The following is a 24,443-nucleotide window of genomic DNA, read 5'->3' as shown; positions in this document are numbered from 1 at the left end:
CATGGTTTTGGTTGCTTTATAACTTTGTCAAACCGTAATCATATGGGCTGAAGCTTTCCATGCAAGGTATCTGCCTCAGGCTGAATTTTTTTGAAACATTTCAGCCAAAACAGTTTGGCCTTTTCCAAGAAAAAGGCGAGGGAAATGCACGGTGTTTTGCCCATGTTAATAATTTCTGGTGACTGTTTCTTTGAGAAGCTCTTGTGTCCCTATATCAGTGATTCTTAAACTTTTGTACTGGTGACCCCTTTCACATAGCAAGGGTCTGAGTGTGACCCCCACCCCCTTATACATTAAATATACCTTTTTATATATTTAACACCATTATAAATGCTGGAGGCAAAGCAGGGTTTGGGGTGGAGGCTGACAGCTCACAACCCCCCACATAATAATGTCACAACCCCCTGAGGGGTCCCAACTCCCAGTTTGAGAACCCAGCCCTATACTTTGGAGCAAGGACTTGAAATTTGACATGCTGGGAAGTCTGGAAGCCTGGATTGCTAAGGAACTGAGAGCTGGGGCTTCCAGGCTCTTGGCTCCCTGTCAGTCCAGCACATGGGCTGCTGAGAAGCCAGTGGGAGAGGTGGCAGGAAACCAGAAAGGTTCCAAAATCTGCCTGACAGGAAGGTTTCTGTTGGAAACCTGCCTGGTTTCTGGCAGAATTTCATAGGAATTGAACTATGTCCACGGAACAAGAGATCTGAATTAAGATTGAACAGACGACCTTAATTCTGGCATTTCCTAACTTTTAAGTGCTTGACTTTGTAACCTGAATACTGTTCTTTTTGCATAGTTTTGGTGAGCGTAGCATGTATAAACACAATGGGCCAGGTTTTCAGAAGAGCTCAGATCCCAGTCAGACACCTAAATGTCTAGCTGGATTTTCAAAAGTGCTGAACACTGAAGCGTTCCGACTAAGAGCAAGGAGCTCTTTTGAAAATCTGACCAATGTGCAGCATGGGCAAAGCTCCCATTGCTGTAGGAATATCAACTTTTATACAAGCCCCGAGTTGATTTTATTTCCCAGCAGTTTTCCCTCTCCTTTTCTTTAGCAAGAAGATATTTAAATATATTTCAAAAACTGTTTATTGCTCTAGTACCCAGCAGGATAGCATCTAATCAGTACCCAGGTAAACTAGAACTGCATTGGGAGGTCCACATTGTACTGCCTCTACCCTAGGTATGTTCATCCATAGCGTCTGCCATGGAATATAGGCAGAAAAGGCCTCAATTTTTCTTACAAAAACCAGTAAGAGGAAAAAACCAAATACAATTTTCAAGCCTTTTTTATGCATCATAAAGCAAGAAAAATAAAGGGCACAAACCCATTTCCCCCCCTTCACATGTCACCTTGAAGTCAGACAATTGACAGAATATTCCACCTGCCATTCTAAATGAAGGTTATCATGAGAGGATGTTGCCCTTTTTCTACATTCTACATCTTTTTTTTTTTTACAAAAATCAATCCTTTAAATGCCTTGCTGGCTTCTGTTACTGTTGTGATGCTCGCCGACTCACTATATCTGCTGTGTCTGCTCTCTTGCACCTATGTCTCCTCCATGTCAGACAAATGATGTGCCGTGTGATCTGTGGGTTCATTGGCAGTGGATCTAGTCCAACTCTGAAGTGAATGGGACTCTTTGTATTTGTCTTTAATGGGAGCTGGATTGGGCCCTGTGAGAAAAAGTTAAACCATTGTGATGTCAAAAGCCTCTTTATCATGAGCAGCTATCATAACACAACGAACGCTGCAGAAGAGGGAAGCAATTAAACCTTCCTCTCACAGCTCTCTGGCGCAGACTGTTTCAGGCACATGAGACATTTCCCTCTTCCCAGCCTACATCAATACGTGCACATCTCTCTAGAATGTCAGAATCTACTATCCGGTAATTTGCAAGTGTTAAGTGAAACGCTCACTGTGTTTGATAACTATTACCTTGCTGTGAGCTAAAAGCACGAGCATCTATGATTAAGCTAAAGCGCCAGGCTATAACAGGGGCTCTATAACAGAGGAGAACACACAATACGCAGTGACCAATGGGTTAATTATGTGTTGATTCCTTGAGGAATTCACATTGTCAAAAATGAACAGATTAACAGCATATTAGTCAAACATTACAGTGACATTACTAATCACTCTTTGACAAGCGCTGACAGTGAGGGCTAATCTAGCAATTCTGGGGCTGCTGCATGGAGCCAGCACTTACTTCTCCATTACTGTAAAACAAAGGTGTGACACACAGAAGTTCTGACAAGAAATTGAAACTTCTTCACTTAAGTCACATAACCTAGGTCAGGTTTCAAAGGCTAGTCCCCATCACAACGGGTTGCTGGTACAATTGCGTACTGCACTCTTCCCCTGTGACCTCAGGTAGATTTCTCAGGTACATTTGGTTAAAAAGGGAGCAGAAGAAGCCTTTATACTTTTTTTTAAATGGCCATTATTTGTAGCTGGAATCAGTGCTGTGTCCATAGGTTTCTCAAGCACTCCACCTCTCCTGTTCCTGTGGCTGGCCTGGCTTGCAGATTTCATTTTACATTAAAATCTCACGTTGGCTCTGGCTAAGGGATTTTGATAGATAATTGAAATAAGCAGATGTGTATTAGGGGTCTCTGATGGGCTAACGGGAGATGGAATCTGTTCCCCAAGACTGTGGACCATCATAGCTGAGTGAAGAGAGAACTGGCCTGGGTTCTATTCCAAGCACTACTACTGGCCTGGTGTGTGACCATGGGCAAGTCATTTCATCGCGCTGTGCCTCTGTTCCCACATGTGATACCTACCTCCTTTGTAAAATGCTTTGAGGTCTCCTTAGGTGATATCCTTGGCCACCATATGAAAGCATTAGTACTGTAGTCAGTCCTCCCGGCCTGGGGGGTTTGGTCAATGAATCTGCATAGTTGTGAACCTACACACTTCTCACTTTCTTTACCCCCACCACCCCTTTCACATTGCCACATAAAGAGCTGTTGGGGAGCAGTGCTGTGTATGGGGATTGTATAGCCCTTTACATAGGTTCTTCACGGTGTGCACTCCCGCCCCTCCCGGGTTTTCTGCAGCAAATTGGGTCTTCAACACCATGGAAAGGAGGCTAGGTTTGATGCTGAAGAACAATAGCATTAGAACAGGTGAGGGGAATGGAAGAAAAGGAGACAACCAGATTTAATAGATGAGGAGAACCTTAATAGAAAGGGACTGTATAGTTTTAGAGTAACTATGCAGTGGGCTCAGAAAATCCTTAACTTTTTTTAATTGATGATTTATAGAAATGCAATATATCAGAAAGTTGTACTGAACCATGATTAATTTTATTTCTCAGTTTTGCAAGGTTATCTGTCCTACATATTCCCCAAACAGTTAGTAATATGACTTGTTTAGCTAGTGACAATTAAGACCATTCAGTAAATGACTAACCAGCATAAATTTCATGTTTTAAGAAAAGTAAGGGCTGAGTTCTCCTTTTCCATCCACTCTTATCCTCACTGTGGATCTCTGGTGGATGTTTTCACTTGATTCTTGCACCAAACTACCTTGGACAGCAATAGAAGATTCAGACACAAAATGACTATGGGACAGGTAACAGAGATTGACAGCAGGTAAAAGCTGGTCGGAAGGGTGATTCTTAATTTCCTATTGTAAAAACAGCTTTGTTTAAGACTATAAAAAAATTTCAATTCTGTAGCAACCTGCATGGAATTTGAAAGGAGGAACACAGGTTACAAGAGGGAGGGTTTGGAGGAGGTGCCAAGAAGTCAGCCTGTGCGCACTTGGCTAGAATGCTAGCTGCAGGTGCAGCATGTCTGCAAATAGTTCCCTTAATAAAGAGCCATTTTCATTTTAGAAACATAAGTGTTGCTCTGCTACCAATATTACATGCCAGAGTCTGTTTGTGAAACTGGCTAAAAATGCAGTTTAAGCTAAAACAATTGTAAGCAGTATTTTTTCAGGCATTCTCTTAGCTCTAACCTGTGCTTAGATATGTTTTACTGCTTTCCATAATAGCTTCCTTAGCAACTGCTGCAATTCTGAAAAGCATGCTAGGGAGAGTATTGTGACAATGATTAAAACTGTTTAGCAGAATACGAATTAGAATATAGAGGGGGGAAATGATGTGTTTATCATTAAATCTCTTGATTCCCTCCCTGAACCCTGTGAAATTGGGCTAACAACACTTACTTAACTCACAGGGGTACTGTGAGGATTAATTAGTTAATATTTGTACAATCCTTTAAGACATTAAGTAGTAAGTACTATTATTTCACAAGACTATTTCCAATCCAGCCTCACAACTCTGTATCACCTGCAGTTTCATATATAAACTATTAAACCAATGGTTGGATATGGAGCCTTATTTGGCTTGTTTGGACGTGGTTTCTCTATTGGCCCTCAAAGTGGGTGACTTTTGCATTTCTATCTGGTCTACATATGTCTGGGCCAGACAATGCTCTGAGGTTCTCCTCTCTTCATTATTTAATATTTTACATATCCTTCCATCTCTCTGACACTCTGAGTTGAAGGAGGGAGAACAGTGTTTTTTCAGCATAATGCCACTATGGGCTGTGAATCATTCACTAACAGTGCCTTTAAACTGCTCTCCCTTCCAAGCGGAACTATGAAACCTGAGCTTCGCTGGCCCAAGACTCATGGAGTGGGTGGCCTAACCTCAATCTCCATTACCTACTTAGGTCATTACTAGGGCTGTTGATTAATCGCGGCTAACTCACACGGAACTATCAAAGCCATTACTCTTCTTCCAGGTTGACCAGTAGAATTATTTTATGCAAACTAGTTTGCCCATCCCTAGTAGAGAGCTTGGAATGCTTAACACAGTCATCTCGACTTCATAAGCCAGACACTGGCTCTGGCAGTTGAGTTTTCTTCTTTGCATGGTGTGCATTATTTCACTGAATGCTGTACGGAAGATGTATTCATGGTTACGGCTAATATTGCTTCTGCCTCTGGCTTTATTTAACAGTACACATGAGCTAGTCTTAATGGCAAGCAGTTAAAAACTAGTCAAATATTTTGAGGAAATAAGCTAGTAATAATAATAATAATAATTAATAATAAGTAGCCCTCTTCACCATCCTGGTTGTACTTCCTCTTACTGTGAAAGAGTACAAGCAAACAACACTTCCTTTGTACTCCCCCTTCAGCGTAATGAAGAATCTCTGCTATACGAGAGAGTCCAAGAGCCCAAGGGAATGAGAACAGCAATATAGAATAAAATATAAGCTCTAAAGATCTTATAATGCCACAGACAGCCAACTAAACCTCACAATAACACTGGATACTGGCAAATATTATCCAAGTTTTACAGGCTGAAAAAATGAAGCATAAGGCAACAAAATGACTTCTCCAAGGTCATACAGGAAACCAGTGGCAGACCCAAGATTAGAACACATGGATGAAATCCTGGGCCCATTGAAATTAATGGCAAAACTCCCATTAGCTTTAGAATTTCACTGGATATCTCTCAGCTCCCAGTTACACACCTTAACCACAGGCGCATTCATGCTAAAACATGCATCCCTGCCGAACTGCTGCGATATCTCGTCATGTCACTCATCTCTCTTTGCTTTCCATTTTCACCAGGAATGTTTGTGCCAACACAGAGAACTGAAGGTATCTCAACATCAGACATCATTACTAGAATTGTACGAGACTATGATGTCTATGCTCGACGCAACCTCCAAAGAGGATATACTGCCAAAGAGCTGAATGTTAGTTTTATAAATGTAAGTAAGCACATCTTCTCTTCTCCCTCGTCTGATAGGGTTTCCATTAGAAGCCCAACCTTGGAGTAGGAGTTAAGATACGCTAATTTTTCTCTTGTGCTTTTGAAATGGGAGATGGAACAAGGCAGGAGTCGGTTAAAACTAACTGAGAAAAATGAACATCGGTGGGTTTGGGATTTATTTTTAAGAAGTCCTGGCAAGTTTCAGCTTCACATATACCATTTGGCATTGTTCTTGGAAACTGTAGCTCTTTAAGTAAAGCCAATGCTCCCAATTTCCCATTGTGTTTCCAAACTACTACATACTTCTCATGGAGCTGCTGCTAATTTAATAACACTACCGCTAAAAAAAAGCTGCTAATTATGTAGGGAAGATAGTCATGGTCTCTCCAAAAAGCAGCCTGACTTTGTTTCATAGAATCATGGAATATCAGGGTTGGAAGGGACCTCAGGAGGTCATCTAGTCCAACCCCCTGCTCAAAGCAGGACTAATCCCCAGACAGATTTTTACCCCAGTTCCCTAAATGGCCCCCTTAAGGATTGAACTCACAATCCTGGGTTTAGCAGGCCAATGCTCAAACCACTGAGCTATCCCTCCCCCCTTAGTGTTGCTGTGATGTGGCCAAATGCCAGAGATCAGAAGGAAAAGGCATAGAAAGCACAAGCTTCATTATCAATTTCCTTCCTCTACAAAGCAATTACATTAAAAAAATAAGATGTTAAAGTAAGCTTAAAGGGTCCAGTGTAAGCCCAGGGGGAAATAAAATCTACGGTGAGCCGCTGTTTTGACAGGTATTGCAGAAGTCAGAGAGCAGTGTGTCAAGTCATATAACATGTATCATAAAACCTAAGCAGAACGGAATGAATTAGAGAGCCAGTATAAAAGCTCAGAGGTTGCTGAGGATTGGTCTGGAGGATGCAGTATTTCAAATTAAGCAGCTTTTAATGACAGAACTCTCTGTACTGTCCAGGAAAAGGGTAAAGCTGTGAAGGAAACATACGTTTTCCTTCCTTCATTTTCTCTTTCAAGTCTTAGCAGCATAGCCCCGTGAAAGTGACAATGCTGAAATGCTCCTCTGCACTGTGCCATATTACAAAGGGACATTGTGAATGACTATAGCTAGTTAATGAGGAAAAATTTTAAAGGAAGGACAATGCATCACAAAATGTACTTTTCCCATGTATTTGCTATGTGCAGGATAGTTGTATTTATTTCATTAGCCCTCACTTTAGCACTTTGCTATAAAGAGAAACACTTAAGCAGATATCTAGCCAACTTTGATAAAAAATGAGTCAAAAGTATTGTCAAGTCTTACACCTGTCCCTGAGTCCCCCTGCCAATTTTTGTGGGATTGCAATTATATTTTCCTACTTTTCCTTTAATACTCTATCCCCCTTTTTGCTGCGTCAAAGAGCCATGTGAACAACAGGGGAAACTGTAAATAGAGTGCTATCAGGTCACAAGTCGCAACGGGGGAGGGGGGATTTTTCTCCCTCCAAATTTTCATTTCCAGTAATCTGAAGTGTTACTTGTTCCGACTGCAAACAAACTTATTTCAGACAGACGTCATTTTGAAGAGGACAGTGCCCCCTTAAATATTTTCTAAGCAATGAGGACAGTCTGCATGTGTTGGATTAGACCCGGGGTCGGCAACCTTTCAGACGTGGTGTGCCGAATCTTCATTTATTCACTCAGATTTAAGGTTTCGTGTGCCAGTGATAAATTTTAACATTTTAGAAGGTCTCTTTCTATAAGTCTATAATATATAACTAAACTGTTGTTGTATGTAAAGTAAATAAGGTTTTAAAAATGTTTAAGAAGCTTCATTTAAAATTAAATTAAAATGCAGAGCCCACCGGACTGGTGTCCGGGACCCAGGCAGTGTGAGTGACACTGAAAATCAGCTCACATCCCGCCTTTGGCACACGTGCCATAGGTTGCCTACCCCTGGATTAGACCCTGAGACTTGCAATGGGAGTTAGGCACCTAACTTGATTAGGCACTTTGGTAAGTCCCACTCCGTGGTTAATTTGTGTCAGGACTTGCCAGGGCTAAGCCCCAGCATCTCTCAGCTTGGTGGTTCATAGTCCCAGCACCTCCGGGCTTGCCGCATCAGTAAAAAGTAAAACAACTGCTTGAGCCTGGCACCTCTTTCATTACAAATTAAGCACTGGTCCCACTAGATGCCTGTCTGTCTCTTTAGGCACCTAAGTACCTTTGTAAATCTGGCCCTTTCTCAAGCCAAGGAATGACAGGCTGAGTGGCACAATTCTCCTGTACTTGAGACAGAATAAATCACAGAGTGTATAGATTTTTTTTTGTTTTGGTAATATGCACCTCTCAGCTGGAGTTGGAAACACAGACATAGGCATTTTCCTTGTTCTTTGTTTCATATTTCATTTTGGAGCATTGGCTTTTCTATTTCCCACCTGACTGAGCTGTATATGGCACATAATGAAGGGGCTCACTAATTTAATTCAAGCAGCGACTCAAGATTTATCAGTCACTCCAACTTAGGAGGATCCTTAGATTTTCCCTCTGAACCTTCATTCTCAATCCAGGTCTACTGTATTGCTAGTTTATATGTTCATGTTTGAGGTGGAAGTGGGAGTATCTTGTGTCTCCTTGTTGTAGGCCTAGAGGCTTCCCCCATATTTTCCCTGCTGTAACTATCCACGCAGGAGGATCAGTACTGCAGCCATCATTCCGACAGAGGAACACTGCGTGTGAATTGGCTTTGGAGCTCTTGATGAGCTCTGTTCCTTAACTGGTCAGAGGCTATTACTGTTGCATAGCACATGCAGCATTTCTTCACCCCACTTCTAGAGACTAAGGCTATGGCTACATGAGCACTTTTATCAGTCAGGGGGGTGTGAAAAAACACACCCTTGACCAACATAAGTTACACCTACAGAAGCGCCGGTTTGGACAGCGCTATGTTGGTGGGCGACACTCTCCTGCCGACATAGCTACTGCTGCTTGTTGGGGGTGGTTTAATTATGCCTACGGGAGAGCTCTCTCTCAGGCTGGCAAAGAGCGGCTACATGGGAGACCTTACAGCTGTGCCGCTGCAAGGTCTGTAGTGTAGACCTAGCCTAATGCATTCTGAAGTCCCTGCTGGCCTAGGGTTACAGCAGTTTAACAGGAGAAGCTCTGCTCTTCTCCAAGGGCTTCTAGTGTTTCAGAACAAATAAAAGGGCACCAGTAGAAAATGAAAATGCTGGCGTTTCTAAATTAAGGCTTGGTTGCCTATGTAACGGTGGGGTTTGGGGTGTGGGGGGGGTTATCCTGACTTAGCCTCTTTGGCTAGTCCTACTAAGCAGCAAAGCAAATGCTCCTGTGTTGTTTTGAATTTCTGTGTCAGCTACAGCTTTGAGGTGCTAACATTTTGAGTTTAAGATAAAATGCAATTGCTAGTTCCATTAAATGTTTAGCATAAAAATGACAGTGAAAGTATGGGCATATTTTAGAACTTGTAAACTTTGAAGCACACGTCAACTCTGAAAGTAGCTCTAAAATGGCATTGTACAGCTCCTTTTTCATTGTCCCCTGGTGCTAATTTTAAAAATTCAGAGGGGTGTGTGTGTGCGTGCGCGCACACGTGTGCCTAATTTGTGTACTTACCATAACTGCCTGCTCAAATTGAATATTTATGCATGCAGATGACCAACTAGCTGCACCAGAAGCACAAGTACTAATTTGCATCTGCAATGTGGGAATTGTGCATGTAAATCAGATGTGTGAATGCTCACATATTTTGGTGTATGTATTTGCATGGCCACATCTGAAAAATCAAGACCCCAATGACTCCATCTCATATCTGATTAATTAACAGGTTTACAAAAATGTTTTCTGAATGCCAACCCTGAAAACTCAAACTGGAAGCTGGAAGCCAAGCTGTGTATTTTCTGGCTTGTTCTTCCTCACTACTAATAAAGATTCTGCAACTGGACTTCAACAATTCTACTGATGATACTTGAGCTAAAATAAAATCCATCTCACACTCAACTTACTGCAATGCTAACAAGACCAGCAAGGAAAATATGACTCTGGCTATACATAGATCCTCTTAAGTCATAAGATGCCAAATTTACACTCCCACTTCTCTGACCAAAGCTGCACTTTTATAGTTTAAGCTACCATAGTGGAGCTAAAGAACATTTGTCTTAGAGGAAAATTAATTAGTTAATTACTGTGTAATCCAGATTTACTCAAATTCCAGTTAACTGAAGTTCCCAGGCTGCCAAAAGTTGGTTATGACCTGACTGAAGCTCTGCTCCTACAGAGCTCATAAGATCTCCAGAGACAGAGCGTCAGCCCCACAGATCCTTTAAGCTTTGCATGACTGGCTGTACTTCTGAGGAGTTTAGAAGCTTTTCAAAACTAAAGCTTTGAATCTGAGGCATTTAGCAGCTCTGAGAGCCCATTCTTTTTCTCTTCTGATGAGCTGAGTGGATCTCTGGACATTGATCAGCCCCTTCTTTCCCTCCACTCCTCAACTGTTTGGTCAGCTAGCCTTCTGGCCTAGACTCCTCTCTCAGGTATAACCAGGGGACCTCTGATTATCCAAAACCCCAATCATGAAGATTCTCTTCTGTTCTGAAGAGACCTCTTCACAGGAGATACCTTGGACTGGGATAGCATCAGAGCTGTAAGCCAGTATTGGGATGCACTGGCAAGAGAGTGTGGGGAAATTTGCATGTTGCCTGCTACAGGCCTGGGGTATTAGTTCTTTACTTGCACGAATACTAAATTGACATTTTTAAAGAACACCCTATTTTAATATATCTAGAGCTCTGGTTTTCTACTGCGGAACATAATACATGATAAGCACTAAATGATAAATATTTTCAGAACATTCATACATTTACATATTAAACTATTGCACATGATAGTAGTCAGAAAAAGCCCTGTGTATTTAAGCACAAATAACAAGCTTTCTTCTTTCCCCAAACCCACTTGATAATTTTTTTGTCTGTCCACACATACTTTTCAAACAGGAAAAGAAATATCGCTTTCAGAACCAGGTAGACAAAATGAAAGAAAAAGTGAAAAATGTAGAGGAAAAATCAAAAGAATTTGTTAATAAGGTGGAAGAGAAGAGCCATGACCTCATTCAGAAATGGGAAGAGAAGTCCAGAGAGTTCATTGGCAACTTTTTAGAGCTGTTTGGACCCGACGGAGCTTGGGTAGGTACTTCATTCCAGGAATCTGTCTGCCTTTGATTTATTCCTCTCTTAACACAGACCCATAGCAAGTTCTTTTGCTGCAGTCTTTGTTTTGAAAGCCAATCTAGCAGGTCAGTGCCAATTCCACTCATTTCATCCAACAACATGTACCAGAACCACAGTGCAAACATCTCCCACTTCCAATGTCTTTTTCAGGCCAATTTCTGCGTTTGTATTTTTAAAAGGCACTGCCAACATTATGCAGTGCCCAAGTATGTAACAGTGTAAGACTGCATTACGTAGTACTGTGTATTAACAGACACATTGTACATTTATACACTGAGGCCTATTCCCCCCTTTTCACCCCCCGCCCATCATCAACAAACAGGAGTTATGAACCTATATCAGGAAGAGCTTATACTCCAGAAAATGGCAATAAAGAGACAGGGAAACATTAACAATCTGAATTTGGCAATATTTTACAATAGCATAATAAATATAAAAATGGTCATGTTGTAGTAGCTGTAACTTTATACTGAGAAATTATTTCAGACCCTAATAGTTAGACTCATAGGGATGCCTGCAGAGAGAGAGACATTTTAGGCCAGGCTTCAAGATGCACTTTTGTAAGTCACTAGTTTTTGTGAACAATTGACCCAGCCACTTTCATCCAGAAATCTCAAGGCGCTTCCCAAAGGTGGTCATAGTATTGTTATTTACAGTTCTCATTTTACAGTTGGGGAGACTGAAGCACAGAGGGATTAACTGAGTCACACAAAATCACCCAGTGAGTTAGTGAAACAATCAGGAGTAGACTGTCTGACACCCAGCCCCAGGAACTGATCACCAGAGAGACTGCATCCCACGCCACACCTAGAGATCTTACGTTACATTGGAATTAGTTGCAAAACTCAATAGTATTGTAAAAGCAATCTGTAGTTGACACAGGAGTTATTAAGGTACTATTGAGTTTTTTCTAACCAAATCTATGAACTTACATTTTGTTCAAAGGATTCTATACTCTGGGTCACCATGTAGATCTGATCCAGCAAAGCCCTTACACATGTGCATAATTTTTAGCATGAGTGTACTCACATGCTTAAAGTTATGCATGTGTGTAAGTGTTTTGCAGAGGCTGATGAACACAGGACCCATCCAGCCACAGGTTTCCCATTGACAAACTGCAAAGGAACTGAGGGCAGCAATGTACATAACCAGCAAGCGGCCCACCAGCATGGCCCCAGGAGAATGTGGGCTCATTCAAAGGTACATTAGGATTTAGTCATGCAGCTTCCATTCAATTCAAAGTGGGTCAAGTGGCTGACAACATATGCAAGGCTTTAATTATTTATGGGTTCCACTTTGCGAGGAAGCACAAATAGATGCAACCAGTGAGCTTAAAAAGTTTAATAAAATAATAATAATAATGATAATACCTAGGTCTGCCATACAGCTTATCAGCACTAGAAGTCAAAGTCATTTACAAAAGAGGGCAGTATTATTACCCTCATTTTACAGTGGAGGAAACAGATTTAATATGAACTTGAAGCAAGAATGATTTGCGTATAATGAAAACTGACTATGAACAAATGAAATATTTTCTGTTATTGCTTTTTATAGAACACAACAACAACATACACTTACAACTTACTGATCCACATTGCTAGTGCATTTCATTGAAGGATCTCAGTGGCTTTTACAAGCATTCATTAATTAAGCTTCACAACTCCCCTGTGAGGTGGACATGTATTGTAGCTGTTTTACAAATGCAGAATGAAAGAGTGGCACCAGCAAGGTGTATGCAGTGACTCTAAATAGACTTGTATTATTGCACCTCTGGGCCTACCCTTTCTTTTGTTCCCACGTTTGTTACGCTAATTTAGTGCGTCATGTGGAAAACTGGATTGTAAGCTGTTCAGAACAGGGAGTGACTCTTATTTGTTAGGTAAAGTGCCTAAGGCCAGGTCTCCACTACAAACTTTTGCTGACATAGCTCTGTTGGTCAGGGGTGTGAAGAGATGCGAGCTGACGGATGCAGCTGTGCCAGCAAAAGCCCCTGGTGCAGAAGCAGTTATAGCAGCAAATATGTGCTTTTGCCAGTATAGTTTATTTCATGTGGCTGGAATAAGCATTACTGGCAAAACTGCTTTCCCAAGATAAATGGCATCTGCACTATACTAGGTCATGCTCTGAGTCATTGGCTGAGGTAGGAATAGAGGCTAGGGCCTTGACTCAGTTCCTTGCTCTAAGCACTAGAAAAAATACTACTGAGAAATATTTTAGCTTAAACATTAGACATTTTTATAGACTGAAATTCCTTAGTGAAAAGCACTAGGCTAAAATTCCTGCTAAAGAACATTTGTTGGCCCTCTGATCAGGGGCGGCTCTAGACCCCAGCGCACCAAGCAGGCGCTTGGGGCGGCCGTTTCCCGGGGGCGCATTTTTGGTCGTTTGAGCTCTCCATGTCTGCGGCGGGTCCGTCACCCGGACGGGGACGACGGGACCTGCCGCAGGCATGACGGGCGGTCCCGCGCTCCCGCTTCCCGCTGAGCTCCCTCGCCGCGGCGCGGCGCGGCGGCAGGCCCCGGTCCGGACCGCCGCGGGCAGCCATGCCGCAGGGCCGCCAGGAAAAGGGAAGAGAGAGGGGAACCGCGCGGGACCCGACGGGCGGCGGCGGCGCGCGCGCGCTGCGCTGGGCAGCGCAGCGTGATTTGTAGAGCCGCCCCTGCCTCTGATTTAGGATGGCAGATGCAGAGTAGGAAACTGGATGTAATTTTATGCAGAGACATTTGCAGAGCAAAGTCCCATAAAAGTGTCTGGTGAAGAGTGAAATCAGAGCTGGCCCTGTTCTAAGGAAAGCTTTAGTGACAGTGAACTGAGGTGTTTTCAAAAATCATCTTCAGCCTGGCAACTGGAAGTCGGTTGTTTTTTTTAATAATGATAACTTGTTATTAGTGTCAAAACTGTTATTAACATTAATTTGCCACATCAGTGTTAGTTAGACGTTGCTTTGAATGTTGACATTAAAAGTCCAGGAATAGTTATAGGCATGTTATATTCCTAGATCAGTAATTTGCATCCCATTAATATGCTATTATTATAATTACTATTTGTGAAATAATACACTTTGTGCTGGCATCCTTTTTCTAAAATATAAACTGAGGTCTGGGCAACCCACTTAAAATCATACATAATTTCTGGAAAAGATCAAAATGCTGTTTTTCAAAATTGCAAAGGATGGATAGAATTCATTTGAGAATTTGTTCAAGATAGTTTTATACACAATGTATTTCCTTTAGAGAGTCCCAGAGATGCTGTGGTACAATAATGGTGAATGTGCTATAAAACTCTAGGAAAAGAGCCAGACCGAAAGCTGCCTTGCAATCTCACACTTGTATAGCGCAGTACAATGTAAAGCCGATAAGGAGCAAGTTCCATGCACAAAGCTGCTGGCAGGTGTGAGTATAACATCCTCTGGTGCTCTGGGTTGAACTGTGCTAGTTGAAGAAAGACGTTCAAAAAGGTCCATGTTTTTAAAAATAAAAATGCTTACAAAAGTCCTCAGAAATGGAGCAACATTATAGGAAACTAGTTTAAAGAGCAGCCCGCTCAGGTCCCGAACTGGGACGTCTCAGCGTTTGAAGAGCAGTCCTGATCATTGTTGGGAATATGTTTGACTGGCCAGAGCCTGAAGTCAGTCATACTGCCACAGTTTATGGTCAGTCTAATCAAAATCTAGGATCCCACATTTAGTGCACAATATACTTTCAATCTGGACCATGAAGCCCACATATGACCCCATTGAAATGTCCATATTATATTGTAGAATCAGAAGCTCAAATAGCAGCAGCTGCAAACCTTCAGAGGGAGTTTTACAATGCTTAGGTTCTTTACCTGGTCACTTTTATTTTGTAAAGAAAATGAGACTTCCATACATGGTAAATGCAACTTTTGCACAGCCCCACAGAGATCCCTAAACCCAACAAAGACTCTTGCACCAACAGCACTAATGGTTTACAGAGCCAGACCACATCTCTTTCTTCTCTTAACCCTCCACACTAAACCCTCTCATTGGGACTGCTACTGCCACTGATTGTGATGCTGCTACAGCCTTGGGATCTTTGCCAGCACTGATCACATTCTGACAGTGCTGGACTATTAGCACTATTAACTCTTTCTTGCCCGAACCGGTCCTCTACTTAGCAGGCTGGAAGCTACTGCAAAGAGCTAGCTCAGGAGATTTACAAAGCATTGACTAGTTCAGACCTAGCAAGCAGGACAGGAGTATGGACACATGGCCATTGCAGGGTAGGGTGGGGGGTGGGGCGGGGATACCAACCTGAATATTGTGCTGAAGTTGAGTTTACTGAGATTGTATCCTCTTCTGCCATTTGGTTTTGCAGCTGAAGGCAGAGTGTGACATTAAGTTGATAAAATATAAGGTTGGTGTGGAGGCTCTGGAGTTAATTCAGATTTGTTATTCTAGTTTAGTACTTCACTCCCTGGGCCAGTAGCAACCAGGAGCATGGTGGAAGAAACTAGCTTAGTCTCCAGAGGTCAGAAGGGCCTTCCATTCATTTCAGCAATGCCTCTAGCTGCTGTTGTAGTAGATCTGATGAGCTTCAAAGGGAGCCATCCAACCTTCTTGACCAGAAGGAAGGTCACCACAGCACAAGGTCTTGATGACTTGGGAGAAAAAATTAGCTACTTATGGGTTTTTTTATCATGCTAATTGTATTTGAGCACCTTGGCCAAGATTGTTAACACACCCATAGATTTATCCTTCTCACAGCCCTATGACTTGTCTAATAGAGAAATATTGTTATCCCCGATAGAGAATAGAGCCATAGAGTGACTGTGCAATTTATATAACCACACAATAAGTCTGGAGCAGAGCTGAAATAGAAGATCTCCTATATTCCAGTACTTCAGCTATGAGGCCATGCATGGCACTAGAAACATATGATGTGCCATATTAGAGCAGGCCATTCATTCATCTAATCCTTATCCTGCCTCCAGCAATGGACAGTACTGCATATTTCAAAGGAAAGTTAAAATAAAATTAAATCATAACAGACCTTGCCAGTTATTCCTCTTTAGAGCAATGGAAAATGAAATCCAACCCAAGGTTTTTGTTAAGATTTCTCATCTGTATTTGTATGGGTTGTGTGTGTTGGGGTTAGGTGTGTAGATCCAGCCAGTATTCAACAGGTGCAGAATTAGAACTCTAGCACTGAGCAGGAGGGGGACACACATTTCCTTCTGCCATGCAGCAGTGGAAGCCAGCCATGAGAGGGTGGGGTGGGATTCAGCTGGAGATTATTGTCCAGCTCTGACCGGCAGAAGTTCTAGCAGCAAAAAGGGCCCAGAGTTTGGATGGAGAGAAAACCAGCTTCATGAGACAAAAGGTGACCCAAAAGCTTAACACAGCCACATGAAGTTGCAGCTAGTTGGCAAAGGGCAAGTCATGCAGTTTCGTTGGACAAGATCTGGCTGACAAGGCCTTGCCTTGCTGTGTAGAACTGTTAGCTAGAAAGAGCTCTTCTTATTTTGCATGGAAATACTTTGGAGGAGGAAGCCTTGGGGCACAAACTTAAGGTGTGCTTTTAAATCATGTTAGTTAAACTGGTGCCAAAGCTGTGTGGACACACTTATTTTGGTTTAAACTGGGCTTATTTAGGTTCTTTAGCCAAAAATAAGAGTTTGCACCAGTTTAGTAGGTTTGTGGTCCAACTTCTGCATGTAGATAAGGCCTTTTTCTTTTCATTAGAACTCTGGCTGCAAGCAGCCACTTGCTCTGCTCCCATGCAGGCTAGAAATACAGGGCATGTGTGAGCAAACACGATAACTAACCATCTTTCTAAACAATGGTGTAAACAGGGTTTAACGCCTTTCAAACCGTGTTAGTGGGTTGTGGTCCAATCCTAAAAGGAAGCCCAGGAGTGGCCAAGATTGTTAACATTGTTGTCAAAAGTGTCAACCCTGCCCATGCTGCTGTTCAGAAACACGTTAGTTACAATGTGTTAGCTCACACACGGTCACACCTGACCTACACTTTGCTCTGAATAAGTGCGCAGCCCAGCTGAAAGCTGTTGAAAGAATTACCAATACAATTCAATGACTCAGCCAGCAGTGAGAGCTCCACAACAAGTAGCCCAGACAGCACCTTCCCCACTCCACCTTGAAGGTTAAGCCCCACATCTCCTTTGTAACAAACTTAACAGTACATTGCTGCTCTGAAAAGCGACTCCATCAAAATGTGGCATCTTTTTTTGCTCAGAAGATCCATTCCATAGGTGAAGTCAGTGGAGAACCTCCCACTGACTTGAATAAGGTCAGGATTTCACCCCATATGTGTATCCAGAGTCATCTCTGCTGGCTACAACAACAAAGTAAAGGCTGGTTTGTGTACACGTCACATAAGCGCAATCCCATTGACTTCAGATGTGAATAACCAGGGCCGTCCCTAGGGGGGTGCCTGGGGGCCTGGGGTGGAAGTGACGAATCCATCACTTCTGGGACCAACCCTGCTGGCCAATTGCACCAGCCCGTGGAGTGGTTGCCCCGATTCACCCTACCCAAGGGACGACTCTGTGAATAACCACCAGGATTGCCCAATCTGGCTTTACATTTCTATGACTGATTCCTGTTGGTACTGTGGAGCCAGCCCAGCTAAGTGGGAGTGAAACGGAGTCTGTTCTGGCTCACCCAGGAACCGAACAACTAACTAAATTCTGCCTTCAGCGTCCCCTCAGAGACCTGCAGAATGTGTAGTGTAGCTGGAAAGCTCCCAGCATTACTTTCACATCCACACTAGTTTGCTGGGTACCAAAAACCATTTGGCTTGTAAAGTGTGAGCATTTGCCCAGAATGAGTGAGGCAACAACACAGGGGACTCCAGGGTGCCATTTTGACTGGCCATATTTCTAGAGCAGAAATGCATGTTAAGCCTCTCCCTTTCCTGAAGGCCAAAGAATCTCTCCCCTTACGCAGGTAACTGTCCCCAACTGGCCTCACAGTGTCCAAGCCCCCTGTTGTTGTGCCTGACTTACACAGCCTCTTTTTCAAACTGCTTTTCAGAAACAGATGTTTCAGGAGCGAAGTGGCCGAATGCTCCAGGCCTTGTCGCCGAGGCAGAGCCCAACCAGCAGCCCAACGCGTGGCCGCTCTCCATCCCGCTCTCCATCACCGCCCTCCCCCTGGTTGTTCAATAAAGCATCACCCCCTTCCTCTCCGAAAGCGGCCTCGGCCTCCATCAGCAGCATGAGCGAAGGAGATGAGGATGAGAAGTAAAGAAAAATAAACAATTTGAAAACAAAAGATACGAACACTCATATAACATGCAGGTGGCTGGGAGACGAGGAACGACAAACAGCTGTTTCTGACAGAGGCGAGTGCGCTATAGGAAAAAGCATTGCAAGGAGAGTGGTGCATTGCAAGGGAAGAGTTCTCAGGAACAGCTCACCCCTGCCCCATTTCCTCTTGGGGCTCAGAGACACACGGACAACTAACTGACACACGACCTTGGAGTAAGTACCTGTCACTAGTCACTACTTGCTGCAGCTGCTAGTGCCAGCCAAGACCCTTGGGGAATTTGTACTGCACGGGAACATTCAGCCCCTGAGCTAGACTGAGTCAGCATGTGCACAGCAGCAGCACTGTGTGAAGAGACAATTTAGCCACTTCTGGACTCTGCATGCACCTAGGGTGACCCAACAATATTAGGGGCTTGATCTTATATAGGAGTCTATACCCCTCCCCCCCAACCTTTGGGGGGGGAAAATGTCCTGATTTTTCACATTTGCTCTCTGGTCACCCTATTAAACTTGAGCCCTGCCAGCGCGATGAGGTCTCTCGTCACAGCAGCAAAAAGTTTCTCCAGTACAGGAAATGTGTTTTTTTCTTTCAAAATAAAAAAAGCCACCAAAAAACTAAACCAGGCCAGTGCAATGGGGATCTGGCCAGTCGGCACTAGAGATGCATTGAACAGATTGAGTTGAATGAATGTTTGCTGACCAGGCCTTTGTCAGAGCATGTGCAAAGGTTAATATAGTGTGAATCCCATTTGCTTTAGCAAATCTCACTCCTTGTTCCTAGTGCCTCAGAAGCCACCTGTTGTGTTCTGGTTTTCTTTGTGACATTGCTTTGAAGGCTGCAGCGTAGGACAGCGAATGTCCTTGCTGGGATTTCTTGTCTGGGAAAAAAAATATTTTAAAAGAATTGGGCTATTTTAGTGATCATCTTAAGAATAAACTGGAGCCAAAGCCCCTCAGCCACATTTCTCCAGGGATTACCACACCTTTGGAGATGTCAGTTATCAACCGACTGTCTATGCAACAGTGTTTCTGCCCATCCCGTGTATCAATCAGATCAACCTTAAAAAACTTTTGGCATTTCTCTAAACAAGACAAAAGCATGTATGCACTGTATGTTCTTTTACAGATAGGTATACAGTACATGCATGCTCACACATGGATATGCATTCCCAGTCTGGGATCCAGGTTAACTGCCCCCTGACAACTGCCCTTAATACATCCAAACATTGGCAGCCCAACTGGAAAATAATGAAACTTTATACATAGAATTGGATGCTGGTGTTTTCCCTCCTTCCCTCAGAGCATCCTCATATCCCTAATGGAGCCACAAAGACATCAACTAAGAAATTTTTTCCTTTTTACATGATCATGTTGACATCACCAGCCTCTCAGCTCAGCATGAGATGAGACTTCTCTCATACGCCATCTATGCCAGATGAGCAATGACTGGAAGTGGGGGGGCGGGGGGTTGTTGGATTGTGTGACATGCAGCTCTGTGGCTGGCTGGCTGAACTACCTCCCATCAGACTCCCACGTTCCTCCCAACCTGGAAAATGAGATTAGAAACTGATCAGACAGCACTACAGAGAAATGATCTGCTCCATCCACCTCTACAGCAGGGGTCCACAAACTGTGCATCATGCCCCCCTAGGGGGGCACGGAGGAACATGGGGGGGCAGCCCCCATGGGGGCAGGGAGGGAGTGCCACCCCGCTCCACTCCCACCCCCGGCCCTAGCTATGGCCCCAGCCTTGGCCCCCTTACTCCAGTCCACATCCCCACTCCTGGCCCCAAGAGTGGTGCAAGGTAAAAAGCTTGGGGACCACTGCTCTAGACGCTGCTGCACTGGACATACCTGTGTTCTTATGCTAGCATGTCAAGTGTTTCTCCATCCAGGCCACTGAGTGGTTTGGGCACCCAACCAGCAAGGCATACAAACCTGCAATACATTCCAATTTGCCGCCTGCACAGCAGCCAGAACAAGGAATGGCCTGGACAACAGTAGCCAAAAGCCAACTGCTCCACTTGCTGCCTTCATGCTGCAAGCACATCACAGGGTGAAAGTTACTGTAGATTTTAGTATTCTTCATTTTGTTGGTTTCCTGTACAGACAGGACAACACAGCTCCAGTGGGGAGGAGAGAGAGGCAGAGGGATTAAAAAGGATGAGACATCAACTAGCAAAAGAAGAGGACTCTGCTCCAGCCCATGAAGAACAGACTAGCAGTAACAATTCAGAAAGGCACCAAGGAGTTTGTGAAAAACAGGTGTTGGTGTATAAATGTACAGTGTGTATTCATGTACATCAGGGTACTGGCAGCAGTTTACCCTCTGGCTGCATTCCCTTGCCCTGCAGAGTTAGAAATTATTGGTAGTGAGCCCTACCCTCAGCAGTTTCCAGGTGGGCCGCTGAAGGACCTTAGCACCAGGCCCCAAAGCCAGCCTTGTGGTTTTTTCCTGATAGCCAAGTATTCCTTTATCTACCCAACAAAGCCTAGCTAATTTTTCATATGCAACCTCAGCCGGGTCCTTATCTTACTCTCTCTCCAGGAGAGACGTCCTTGCTGAGTAACTGGTTTTCTGGAGACACAAACAGTCCCTTTACAGAGTTGCAACAACTGGCAGCTATCATGGTACCAGGGGCACTCACTGCTTCTTTTACCAGTGAGAATGACAAGAGGGCCACAGTGTCTGGCTGTCACCTGCCCTGTGAGAGAGGATGGTGTGATTAAAACCTTCCTGTCCATCTTAGGCAATGAGCTTCTGTAATTTCATCCCTGGGGTGTGCTTGCTTGTTCTTCTGATTTCTCCATCACAAACCACCCCTCCACAGTGAGAGCAGCCTGCTCTCTATGGTGCTGTCTATCCCAAGGAGCCCTGTGCAAATGAGATGGAGGCTGTCAGGGTTAGTGGGTTTTTTATTGTTAAAACAATGCCCTCTGTTCAGCAAAGTTTTGGAGGAAAATTAACCTGCTTGGCTAGTAATGGGAAACAGGAGAAACACTCACCAGAATGACCTCATTTTAAGCTTAGCTATTGCTCCCAGAGTCATGTGTGGTTTACCAAGTGACAAAGCCATATACCTGTACCAGATGTCTGGTCTGTGTTTGGGATAAGAGAAAGCCCGAGCGCCTGTTCTCTTTGTATGGATACCACCCTCCATGCACAATCTCCACCATGCACAGAGAAGACAGCCAACCTCCTCACCATCTCTGGAAATACTGATGGTGATTTGCACTTTTTGGCCATCGCTGGGTTTCATTTTTTATTTTTAAACAAGTGTTGCTTTATTGTGTTCCTATTTATAAGCCCAAGCTCCATGGGGAAAATAAATGAAATACAACAGAGAGTGCATCTTGCCATCTTTATTTTACTATGGCTCTGCCAGTCATTACTGGAACGTTCTTGGGACCATCAAGCCAATGTTCTAACCCCAGTGGCTCCATTGTGGACATCCCCTCTTTCTACAGCCATGATACTAAATCAGCTGAAAAGCCAGCCATTCCAACCTGTCCAAACCCCTGCTGCTAAACTCATCCACCTCCCAATCGTCTCTCTTAGGAGCTCCTTGCCAACCCTCCTCCCACTCTCAGCTTTGCCGTGTGTGCCTTGTGTTTCCTGTACGCCAAGCACTTGCCTTCACCACCTTCAGACCCATGTCTTCCAGGAGTTTGTCCTGTGGGGCTGTCTTCAGTATTGCTTCCTCCCTCACCTGCACTGCTGTCTCGTGTTTTGTCTTCAGGCCAGAGAGCAGCCATCTCTTATATATTAGTTATATAATTAATCAAAGAGTAGAAAACAGGATTTTACTCTCTTTCTGCTACAGCATAGCTTCTGTTAGAAGGCACCCATAATTAGTAGGTGTGTAACCTTTTAATTAATTCCCATTTAATATTAAGTTGTTAAAGATAAGGTGAAAGAAAACCCAACTTAGCTTTCAGGTTCAAACTTCTAGGTCAGTTACAGAAAATGTATTTAGCAAGGACCACTTTAGTGATACAACTGAACTTTATTCAAAAGGAAGATGATTAGTTAGGCAGGCAGGCAGGCAGGCATGCAGTTACCACATACACAAATACTCACACTCAGAGATGAAATGGTGTATCAATGGGTGATCAGTCCACTGACAAGAATGTTGTACTGTACAACCTTATAATCCTGGAAACACCCCCGCCCACACAATGTTAATTGGAACTCCCATGCAATTATCAAAACTATTTTTATACTTCATAACACTGCTAATTAACATTAAACTCCCCTTTGTCATAAGTATATTTCCACAACCTTATTGGCTCTTTATATTATACATTATTTAAATTAACATCTGCATAAATGTCCTTTCCTTACTATCAATATAGATAGCATTTTAACAAAACATTTACAATTCTTAAAAACACTCATTGAAAACCTCGCTTGAACTAGTTATAATGAAACCATAATGGTCATGTCTTTGCTAACTCTTACTTTCCCATAACACACTTTCTCCAACTTACCTTTAACTTCTCACACTAGCATCTTCAGTTTCCCATATTCCTCTACACTTAGGCCTGGTCTACACTAGGAGTTTAGGTCGAATTTAGCAGCATTAAATCAAATTAACCCTGCATCCGTCCACACAACTAAGCCATTTTTGTCGACATAAAGGGCTCTTAAAATAGATTTCTGTACTCCTCCCCAATGAGGGCAGTAGCGCTGAAATCGACATTGCCGGTTCGAATTAGGGTTAGTGTGGCCGCAATTCGACGGAATTGGCCTCCGGGAGCTATCCCACAGTGCACCGTTGTGACCGCTCTGGACAGCAATCTGAACTCGGATGCACTGGCCAGGTACACAGGAAAAGCCCTGCGAACTTTTGAATTTCATTTCCTGTTTGCCCAGCGTGGAGAGCTCATCAGCACAGGTAACCATGCAGAGCTCATCAGCAGAGGTGACCATGGAGTCCCAGAATCGAAAAAGAGCTCCAGCATGGACCGTATGGGAGGTACTGGCTCTGATTGCTGTGTGGGGAGATGAATCCGTGCTATCAGAACTCCGTTCCAAAAGACAAAATGCCAAAACATTTGAAAAAATCTCCAAGGCCATGATGGACAGAGGGCACAACAAGGACTCAACACAGTGCTGCGTGAAACTTAAGGAGCTGAGACAAACTTAACTTCTATTTATTCTTAACCCAAACCATCTGATAGGGTACAGGTGCAATGAATTTAAAATAATGCAATTCTAAAACATCTGAGTATTTATATTCAAGAATCAGTCCCTACCTTTAGTATAGGCATGGAAAAGTTAGTTTACACATACCAACTATTTCCTTCCTTTATCAAGTTCACCACCACTGGCGTTGAGCCAAAGGTGCTTGCTGTTGGCTGGGTTTTGGAGGATCTTTTGTTGCTGGTTTTGAGAAAGATATCTCCCCTACTCCCTTTCGTTCTCCCCCCCTCCTTATTACAGCTTCTCCCTCATTCCCCTCTCGCTACAGGCCCTGATTCAACAAAGTATTTCAGCATGTGCTTAACTTTGAAGTCAATGGGACTGCTGACATACTTAAAAATAAACATGTGCACAAGTACCTTGCTGAATTGGAGGGCTGCAATCCACAAGAAAATGTAATTACATTTAGTGAAAGCCGTGTTTTCTAAACTAGAGGGTCACACGGGTGCTTCCGTAGGCCAGGTAGATTGCGTACATCAGCGGGGCTCCTTACGTTCCTCCGCACAGGGTCTCTGTGCACCGCTCTCCCATCCCCTGGCATTTATTTCAGGAACTTCCTGAACCTGAACTGCCCCTTCCGTGCACATCCTCTCCTCAGGCCAGATGCTCTAGATGCCTCCCATTTCCTGCTCTGCCACATGCCAGGGGTTCTGTGTTCCTCTCCTCCCATACCATTCGCTCCACCATCCCAGGGGCTCCATGTATGCTGCCATTCCACCCATGTCAGAGGCTCTGTGTGCACCTCAGTTCCCCACTTCTCTTGGTCTGAGAGATAAATCATTCAGTGTCAACATTTAAAAACTATTGGACAGAGCTGGGGTGGAGGGTGGTGTTATGCTTGAAGGCATTAATGGCTGCCATCAACCGGTTCTTTGGTCTATAGACAATTAAGCGCTGGGTGAAGCTGTTGGCTCTGCTAACCAGATGCCATGGGCTCCCCACGTCCATCATTTTCACCCTTTCGGTTTTTCAGTTTTACTCAAAATCAATAGGGTTCTGCCCACTGGTGCGGGA

The 24,443-nt window shown here is 43.6% G+C and overlaps 1 protein-coding gene across 3 annotated transcripts in view; it reads left to right on the top strand.

Annotated features, from left to right (window-relative positions):
* PCYT1B (phosphate cytidylyltransferase 1, choline, beta) overlaps positions 1-21,418 on the top strand; it is a 45,650-nt gene extending 24,232 nt beyond the window's left edge. For 2 of the 3 annotated variants that reach the window (XM_039489820.1, XM_039489828.1), the window contains exons 6-8: positions 5,597-5,739; positions 10,740-10,928; positions 17,988-21,418. In XM_039489820.1, coding sequence (XP_039345754.1) covers positions 5,597-5,739; positions 10,740-10,928; positions 17,988-18,200 — 545 coding nt within the window. In that variant the 3' untranslated portion in view covers positions 18,201-21,418. The remainder of the gene's footprint in view (positions 1-5,596; positions 5,740-10,739; positions 10,929-17,987) is intronic. The other variant, XM_039489835.1, reaches the window with a different exon arrangement.
* Positions 21,419-24,443: the final 3,025 nt, after the last annotated feature.

Source organism: Mauremys reevesii, linkage group 1 (genome assembly GCF_016161935.1).
Source record: "Mauremys reevesii isolate NIE-2019 linkage group 1, ASM1616193v1, whole genome shotgun sequence".
NCBI lineage: Eukaryota > Metazoa > Chordata > Testudines > Geoemydidae > Mauremys > Mauremys reevesii.
The sequence above is the reverse complement of the archived record's forward strand: the minus strand, read 5'-3'. Positions and strand labels throughout refer to the sequence as shown.